The sequence below is a fragment of the Ictalurus furcatus genome, chromosome 26 (genome assembly GCF_023375685.1).
Source record: "Ictalurus furcatus strain D&B chromosome 26, Billie_1.0, whole genome shotgun sequence".
NCBI classification, from domain to species: domain Eukaryota; kingdom Metazoa; phylum Chordata; class Actinopteri; order Siluriformes; family Ictaluridae; genus Ictalurus; species Ictalurus furcatus.
In genome coordinates this window covers 7735610-7745444 of record NC_071280.1, presented here as the reverse complement: position 1 = coordinate 7745444, position 9835 = coordinate 7735610, and the positions used below count along the sequence as shown (strand labels likewise).

Genomic DNA, 9835 nt, shown 5'->3' with positions numbered 1-9835 from the left:
TAAATAAGCAACACACTGTGGCTTGTTGGAAGCAGTTAAACTTTATTTCATTGCATGGGCTTTTTCACACGTCACGCTTTCACACTTTTACAAAATTACACAACATTAGCGTCAGCAAGAAGACCTGCTACTGAATGAAACCTTATTCTTTACCCCATGTAATGTACACACTGACAATTGTGCAAAGTGCAACAAAAAGTGATCACGAATCATTTCAGACGAAAGATCACCTACCTCTAGGAGGATTAAATCATCAAAATTATAGCCCTTCTTTGTTAAAAAGCCTTTCACAATCGTTTCTGAAGCAGGACTGCACTGCACAGCATGATTTACAATGAGGACGTGTTAAAACACGTGAAAAGCATAGATCAAAAATTATCTCATCAAAAATACTATCTTTGCAAAGTGCCACAAAATCAACTAGGTATACTGCGTAAAAGTGAAACTGTGATTTCTGAAAAAATCCATTCGTTTGATGGAATCTTCATCATCCAGGCCGCTGTCAACACCTCCTGCGACAATTTAGGACAGAAAAATGTTTTTTTGGTAAAAATCTGAAATAATAACAAATGTTGATTTGTTAAACTGTTTTGTTTATGAAGACTTTGACATACTTTAAGTTGATGGAGAGATTTATATAAATTAATATATGTATGTGTGTGTGTGTGTGTATATATATATATATATATATATATATATATATATATATATATATATATATATATATATATATATATATATCTCACACACACTACAATTGCATTGCATATTGTACAAAAACGTAATTTGACATACTGTGTCAAGAAACCTTTAGTAGTCTTCTAACTGATTTAATCACACTACTTTTACAAAATCTTGTTTTTACCACACATTTAAGTGTGAGCCCCCAAGATAAGCAGTGACTATAAATAAATATAAAGCGGTACCAGCTACGGTTTCTAATGTTAGACTAATTTAAAGGAGCACTGAATGGGGTGTTCTCATAGATAGCTTTTCACAGGACGAGGGGTCTCTGAAAGTTTTGGGTTGAAATGCCGTGAACAACACGTACATACTTTGCATAGAACACTGTTAGTGTATTGTAAATTCCACAGGGTATTAATTATCAAAGTAATTAAAATTGAATTTAATATTGATTTAAAAAAAAAAAAAAAAAATTTTACGCAAGACGCATTGGTTATTAAAAAAATGGAAAAAAAGGTTTTCAATGATTCCCTTAGTACTCGAAAACTCTAAACTTGTTAAAGTATAAAAATCATGGTTCTGTCAACCCTTCAAGTCTGCAGCGATTCAGCTTTTCGCTGGTCTGAAAGCAGAAAATTACACGCATCACTCACAGAGGCGCGCTTCAAAATGGTGTAGCTTTGTAGTAGTCGTCAGGCGACACCATCTTCACCCCTCCGAAGTAGTCCAACACCCAAACCTGGCTTACTGCCATCTTAGCAAAGAACCAGTTGTGGTCAACAGGCCAGTCGATCATCTCAGGATGCCTGCTGAACAGCACCTTCTTCGCAAATTCAGCTTCTGTACCATTCACCTAAAATGTAGGATTCATTCACAGATTTCACTGCTGTGCCATGATTTCAGCAGCTTTAATGAACATCGTTCATACAGTGTTACCTGTACACGTAATCACGGTGTACAGTGGCGCTGCAGTGATGCTGACGCCATCTAAGACGATATGACAAAGTGTCTCCTAATACTCTACTGCCAACAAGTCTAGTCCTTCTTGTTATACTTCACACAGGAAGGACGGTATTGAAGCAAAGCTATTTCAGACATTTACCCTTGCTGTGACCTTGATCATATATACCGAGTGGTGGAGGCATGAAAACATACGAAAGAAGACAATCATGTAAAAAGTGCAAGGCAATACGAAGTGCAGCTGTGTACAGACAGGGACTATGTTTACGATGTTTATATGCGTACAGGCATGGGAATATTCCTGTATACATGGTTGTTGTAAGTATGCCTGAATTACCATTCCTAAATACGTAGTCTACAGCTCGGCATCCGTTAGCACCCACAATTCCTTGCGAACTGAGCATGCACGTATATCTCCTTTCAGTGGATTTTCTGAATAAAGGTGTTTACATGCAACAAATTACCAATCAGAATATTGTCTTAATCTGAATAAGGAACTCTGGTTGCGGCATTTACGCGACTCGGTACTAATTAGAATATCGCCAAATTCAGATTAATATTGAAATATTGATGTGCATGTAAAGCGTGTAGCCAATGTATGTAGCATGTAGCCAAAGAGGTTACGAGTACAGTACACCTGGCACCCTCATAGCATCTGAATGTATCTGTGCACGTATTTGCACAGAAACCAACGTGGCCTCTTTCAGGTGCTCAAAACGTACACATTCAGTTTTACAGATTAAGTGATGAGTGTGTGATTCCTAATAAAATAGAAATAAGTTTTATTGCCACACACCCAGGGGTCTCAATAATCAAAGCATGCGTAGAAGAACTTCTATAAACAAATAAATAACCACCATAGCTGAATGGATAATGAAGAACAAGATGTTGGAATGGCCAAGTCGGGCAGTGGTGTCTCAGTGGTTAAAGGCTCTGGGTTGCTGATCCGAAGGTCAGGAGTTCAAGACCCAGCACTGCCAAACTACCACTGTTGGGCCCTTGGGCAAGGCCCTCAGTTGTATAAATGAGATAAATGTAAGTCGCTCTGGATAAGGGTTAGGGTTAGGATAAGGGCGTCTGCCAAATGCTGTTAACGTAAATGTAATGTAAAGTCCAAGTCCAGACCTCAACCCCAGTGAGATGCTGTGGATGGATCTTAAGAGAGCTGTGGATAAATTAATGCCATCAAACATCAATGACCTGAAGCTCTTTAATGTTGTAAATACATTTTCACACAGGCCCAGTTGGTATTGGCTAACTTTTTTGCTTCAATATTATACAACATGATAATTTATACACTGTATTTTTTTGTTTACTCAAGTTGCCTTTGTTTTCTTTTCCGAAACAATTTTGTATGAGACATACACAAAAACAGAAGATCTATCACTAGGAGTTCTTGAATACACGTGGTCAGGAGTGTGCGGAAATACACGCACGTCCTTACGCATAAGCAAAACTTGATCGATCATATTTTATGCATAGAGATGCGCGTATGCCCGGTTTGTGCACAAAAATATGCGTACACACAGTTGATAAATGAGACCCCTGGCTCCTAAACACATGCAGTGTTTTACATACACATGCGGTCATACCATCTATACCACTATACCACTGTTACCATTTCAGTGTTACTATTTGATGTCGGCTGCACTGCAGTTTGGTTTCCTGTACTGCATGAGGGAGTGCTGCTCCAGTGCAGGATATTCACGTGGAAATTCCTAGGTGGTGTCTATTAGATTTTGCCCCATTTTTTTCCTCCCAAAATTTGGTCACATGCCAATTCCCATCTACCAGCCAGCTCTTGGCTATCATGGGACAGCTACCAAACAGGAAAGGTGAAAGCCAACACATGCTGTGAGACACATGAAGCCACCAAATTCAGTCATCTGCCCTCTTCCACATTCATGAGCTCACAGATGGCCGTGATTGGCTAGTATAGAATGGCTGTGACTGACAGGGGTGAGAGAGTACGGCATCCCTCCCAGCCAGAGACTATGGCCAATTTTGCTTTGGTGGCTGTAGCATGGTCGGGATTCGAACTTGTGATCTCAGGACATAGGTGCTGCCTTGTTTTATTAGGTTATAACATAAATGTCATCGTTTATACACTATATGGCCAAAAGTTTGTGAACACCTGACCATCACACTCATGCGTGGTTTTTGAACTTCCTATTCCATATTTATTCCCCATTTGCTGTTATAATAACCTCCACTCTTCTGGGAAGGCTTTGCACTAGATCTTGGAACGTGGCTGTGGGGATTTGTGCTCATCCAGCCACAAGAGTTTTATTGATGTCTGGGGTGCAGTCGGTGTTCCAGTTCATCCCAAAGGTGTTCAGTGGGGTCGAGGTCAGGGCTCTGTGCAGGACATTCGAGTTCTTCTACACCAACTTTGGCAACCCATGTCTTCATGGAGCTCACTTTGTGCACAGTGAAATTGTAACGCTACAGCATTACATCTGTGTGCTTCAAACTTTATGGCACTTTATTGTGGACAACCACATCTGTGTGATGGTCAGGTTTCCACATACTTTTAATAATATCGTGCATGTCTAGCTATGAAATAAGCCAGCGGTTAAACAAACCAAGGAAGCCTACTAGAAGAGGTATGGCTGTCAGTGATGTATTAATGCAGCAAATGCACCAAACTTAAATATCTGCATAAACAGTGCTAGTACAGGCAATACATATAAAATATACAAAGACTATTTCAAATCAATATGGTATGCAAGAATGATTTTAAAGTTTAAAGTGTGGAAGTGTGTCACATCAGACTGTATAACCTAACCTAACCTAACCAGTCAGGGCGAGGCTGTGCCTAAATACTGAGGTCATGGTCAGGGTTGTTTCCTAACTGTGCATGTGTGCTTGTGTTTTCTTACCTCCTGGACAGAGCCAGACAGGATAATGTGGGCACACAGGGGGCTCTGGGGGTCGTAACCTTTGTGCTTACAGAAACGTGTCTGAGCGAGAGATACAGACAAGGAGGCCTGTGGATTCACCTGTGGAACAAACACCATAACAGCTGATCATCACAGCCATGTCCAGTTTTCATTTCACTGTGTCGTTCACACGCTCTCTCATATATATACATATATATCTGACAGTTGTGCCCAAAAGTTTGTATACCCCTTGCAGAATCTGTTAAATCTTAATACTGTAAGAGGGATGATAAAAATCCCATATTTTTTATTTAGTTCTGTCCTGAATAAACTATTTCACATAACAGATGTTCACATGTAGTCCACAAGACAAGATAAAAACTGAATTTATAAAAAAAAAAAGTTCTTCACGAGTCCCTTGTTTGTGTTGAGCAGTTAAACTGCCCACTGTTCTTCAGAAAAATCCTCCAGGTCCTGCACATTCTTTACTTTTCTATGATCTTATGCATATTTGAGCCCTTTTGCAACAGCGACTATATGATGTTCAGATCCATCTTTTCACACTGAGGACGACTGAGGGACTCGTACACGACTATTACAAAAGGTGCAAACATTCACTGATGCTCAAGAAGGCAACACCATACATTAAGAGCCAGGGGGATGTAAACTTTTGAACAGGATGATCGGTGTAAATTCTTAGTATTTTGTCTTCTCGGAGACGTGCAACCATCTTATTTAGCATCTGAAGGGCAGTACTACATGAAAAAACAGATCTTTAAACAAAATACAAACAATTTACACTGATCGTCCTGTTCAAAAGTTTACACCCCCCTGGCTCTTAATGTACCAGGACTAAATAAAAAACAACATGGGATTTTTATCATCCCTCTTATTTTGTTAATAGTATTAAGATTTTGCAGATTCCGCAAGGGGTATGCAAACTTTTGGGCACAACTGTGTTTTTTATATACATATAAAATTTCAATCAAGCATTTTAAGCACTAAATTAAATATATGATGACATGTCTATGATAACTGCAATACATAAGTTAACATTAGGTGACACACTTAAAGGGAAGTTATCACATGCTGCCAGCATTCTGGGTTTTGGGCAGTGCAGATAATAAAAATCACTAACGAGCAGCGGGTTGGTGAGAAACTGCTGTGTCACAGCCTTCAGCTGACTCGCGTACTTGAGTGACTGGAATTTTCATGGCGTTAAATGTGTGCGATTATTTTTGCTGAGTAAATGTTGCCACATCCTCCATTACAGTCCAGTTCCCCATCAGCTAAAGAGACCGCTGCAAAACAAAACCCATCTGTACTGCTGACAGATCGAAATATACGGTCATGGGGAAAAAGAAAGTACGCCCTCCTTCAATTCCATGTTTTTATTTATCAGGGCCTAAGTAACAATTGTGTGGTTCTCACCAGCTTCTATAAACAAACAACCTCAGGTGACAACGACAACAACAACAATAGTCATTTCCCCCTGGAAAATAGCAAACCAACATTTAGAAACCAAGTAGAATAAAATAAGTACACCCTTCTTACTTTCACAATCATTAAGAGAGTGATTAGCAGCCAGGTGTTACTAATGAAATACACAAAATTAATTCGTCAAGTGTGTCTACCTCTCTAAAAGCAGAATTTTGGAAGTTTGGTGTTTTGGAGCACTTAGGTGTGTTTCTACATCATGCCTAGAAGAAAGGACATCAGCCATGAGCTCAGAGAAACAACTGTTGCTGCTCATCAATCTAGGAAGGGTTATAAGGCCATCTCCAAACAATTTGAAACTCACCGTTGTACAGTGAGAACGATTGTTTACGATTGTTTGTGAAGAGAGCCTTCAAGACAGTTCCCAGGAGTGGGTGTCCCAGAAATTCAGCCCACTGTCAGACCGTTTCATGCTCAGAGATATAAAGAAAACGCCAAGAGACGTTAAAAGGTTTATGTTCATGACAGCACAATCAGAAAAAGACCGTATGGCTTTCATAGAAGGGTCGCTAGGAAACAGCCATTTCTCTCCAAAAAAGAAAATGGGAGCACGACTTAGGTTTGCAAACCAAAAAAAGTTGTGCTATGATATCCTTTGGAGTGATGAGACCCAGGTGGAGATGTCTGGTCATCATGCACAGCACCGTGTGTGGTGAAAACCACAAACACCTCGTACCAAATTCTGATATACACCTGTGTACCTGTTATATGGTGTCCAGTTCCCTTTGGAGTCTGGATCCTCTCAGTGTTTCTTCCTCATGTCTCCTCTCAGGGAGTTTATCCATGTCACGATCACCTCTGGATTTCTCATCAGAAATCTAAATCCACCTCTGGATTTCTCATCAGAAATCTAAATCCACCTCTGGATTTCTCATCAATCTAAATCCACCTCTGGATTTCTCTGTGACATTGAAACTGATTTGAAATAGTATCTTCACACTGAACCTTGACGTACTGAACATTTCTTACAGCTGAAAAGGTGTGTGCGGTGTGTTTTCTCACCTGCAGATCCTGCACAGAGATCTCCAGGTGTGTGAGGTACATGTAGGGGGTGCCGGTGCCGCTGCCCAGCGCTCCGTCGCTGATGGAGAAGGTGTTGGAGAACGGCTGCCCCTTCACGGGCTCGTGCGTGGAGATGGTGGCCATGGAGGCCCAGTCGCACTGGTTAACGACGAACCGCGCCATTCGCGCTACTTCCTCATGCGGAGGGATTTTCAGCTCATTCCCCGATACGGCCATGAAGGCCAAAGAAAGCACCAACACCACCGCGGCGGTCATGTTAACGTCCTTCTAGTCATGTCAACAAACTCCAGCGTGAGCCACAGAGTGGTCATGTGACCATTCAAGCGGTCATGTGACTTAAAAGTAGCGGAAGTTCGAGGTGCGGTAGAGCGCATGCGCGACTACACTCGCCCTTCTGAATCATCATAGGAATCATCATAGGAATCATCAATGTTACCTGTGCAACAGTTTGATCTCGAAATGTGTCTTCTGTGATGAAAACAAGCAATCATATCATCCTGTGCAAATATTGGCTATATGAATGATGTCATGAAAGATACAGGGTCAAAATGTATTAATGTAAATATACAAGACATGTCTTCTATATAACTAACATTTTAAAGCAACTAGTCTAGATGCTTAGAGTGCCCTCCAAAAGTATTGGAACAGTAAGGCCAATTCCTTTGCTTTTGCTCATACACAAGACATTTAGGAGCAGATAAGTCAGTAAAGTAAACACTTATATTTGGTTGCATATCCCCTGCTTGCAATATCGGCATCAATGCTTACGAATTCCCTCGCCCGATAAAGTTCCCCTTTGTTGAGTTGGTAGTGTGTTTTGGGTCAGTCAGTACGTTTACATGGACAACAATAATCCGATATTAACCCGATTAAGACGATACTCTGATTAAGAAACTACCATGTAAACAGCGATTATTGATGACCTTAATCCGACTAAAGCCATACTCGAAGTAATGACGTGTGCCGTTAATCGCTCTATGTTCTATAACACGTAAAACAGGAGCATGAATGGAATATTCTAAAAGCAACTCATGTAAACACCTTAATCAGAATACTGTCTTATTCAGAATAAGGTCAACAATTAGATTACTGCTGTCCATGTAAACATAGTCACTGTCTTGCTGCATGGTGAACTTCCTTTCCTCCCAATAAGATTGCAGTTCATCACACCCATATGTGGTTCTTCCCCAGACGGTCACCACACAGTTGTAAACACGCGTTTGTATCGGATGTCATTGTATGCTTTAGTCCTTGCTCCAAAGCGAGCTCCATGGTGTGCCAAGAACTCAAGAGTCCTGCACACAGCCCTGACCTCAACCCCACTGAACACCTTTGGGATGAACTGACTCACCTGACATCAGTGTTTGGCCTCACTAATGCTCTTGTGGATGAACGGGCAAATCTCCACAGCTACATTCACGCTCGAGTGTCCACATACATTTAGCCGTATAGTGTATACACACACCCTACACAATATATGGTTTTACCTGTATGTTTGTTAGTTTTTTTAAATTATTATGAAGGAATCTGCTCTGCTGTTCACTTCATGAAATACAACTGTTGTGAATAATTGTGGATTCATTTTAAATCACTTCTCCTGAGTGTGAAAAGGTGAGGTTTACGCATCAAATATAGCAATGCATTTCCGGGGGAAATGCTTTGCAGGTCAGCTGTGTTACTGGGGAGGGTTGCATCTTAATTGCACCTGTTATCCTATTGGCTGTTGCGCTCCAGACCAGGTGAAGCTCGTTACACGCTGGCTGTATAAGCAGGTCAGCTCTGCTTGGTGCTGATACACTGTTGGTCCATCGTGGTGTCAGAAGGGTGAGTGTCTCTGAAACAGTTACAGCTCGTAATGCAACTTTTTTTTTGCACGTGGTCTCTTATGATGCGTTCATTGGTTCTCTGGAAATAAAGTTTGCTCCATTGTCTTGGCAGCTCTAAACATCATGTCTGGTCGTGGGAAGAAAGCGGTGGCTGCTGCTAAGACGAAGTCCTCGGTGTCCCGCTCTGCACGTGCTGGGCTTCAATTTCCGGTTGGTCGCATCGCGCGCCTCCTGAGGAAAGGCAACTATGCGAAGAGGATCGGTTCCGGCGCCGCTGTTTACCTGTCTGCGGTACTGGAGTACCTGTGCGCGGAGGTGCTGGAGCTGTCCGGAAACGCCAGCAGAGACAACAAGAAGCAGCGCATCGCTCCACGCCACATTCAGCTGGCTGTGAGGAACGATGAGGAGCTGAACACGCTGCTGGGCGGAGTCACGATCAGTGAAGGAGGCGTGCTGCCCAACATCCAGGCCCAACTCCTGCCCAAGAAGACCAAAGCACCCCGAGAGGACCACAGCAGCAAGGACGTTCAGTCACAGGAGTTTTAAAAATCTCATGTGCACTTGTGTAATTCTTTTAAATGTTTCTTTTGATCAATAAACCTGGTTTTAATTTAAATTCTCATTGAACTGTATCCCACACTTGCACCCTAACCCCACCTCCCCCAATGAGTAGGCTGCAGGTTCCTAACCCTGGTCCTGGACTACCACCAGTCCTGCACGTTTTAGTATGGTCCCTGCTCAACACCTGCTCCACATCTGCATGGGCTGTTGACTAGTTGAACTGCGTGTTGCACTAGCCATTAAAATATGCCAGCGTTGGGAAGCTCCGGTTAAGGCCAGTGATTATCTGTTCTTGATTCAGGAACCATGTTTGAGAGTCAGGACCCAAAAGCAGGTCCGAGTTTTAACTTGGACAAAACTGAACTGTGTGAATGGAAGTCAGCTTCAGAGCATGAAACATTG

General features: G+C 41.8%; 2 protein-coding genes across 3 annotated transcripts in view; one reads left to right on the top strand and one right to left on the bottom strand.

The window, feature by feature from the left end:
- The window catches only part of LOC128601714 (late histone H2A.2.2), a 31878-nt gene extending 22046 nt beyond the window's left edge, over positions 1-9832 (top strand). Inside the window, exons 1-2 of one of the 2 annotated variants that reach the window (XM_053615025.1) lie at positions 7898-8870; positions 8985-9832. In XM_053615025.1, coding sequence (XP_053471000.1) covers positions 8996-9418 — 423 coding nt within the window. In that variant the 5' untranslated portion in view covers positions 7898-8870; positions 8985-8995 and the 3' untranslated portion in view covers positions 9419-9832. Of the gene's footprint in view, positions 1-7897; positions 8871-8984 lie in introns of those variants that run through there. The other variant, XM_053615024.1, reaches the window with a different exon arrangement.
- On the bottom strand, positions 19-7344 carry creg1 (cellular repressor of E1A-stimulated genes 1). The gene is made up of 4 exons (XM_053615022.1): positions 7026-7344; positions 4527-4646; positions 1338-1537; positions 19-512 (listed from the first exon to the last, which is right to left on the bottom strand). The coding sequence occupies exons 1-3, from the start codon at positions 7299-7301 to the stop codon at positions 1349-1351; spliced, it is 585 nt and encodes a 194-aa protein (XP_053470997.1). The 5' UTR covers positions 7302-7344; the 3' UTR covers positions 19-512; positions 1338-1348.
- Positions 9833-9835: the final 3 nt, after the last annotated feature.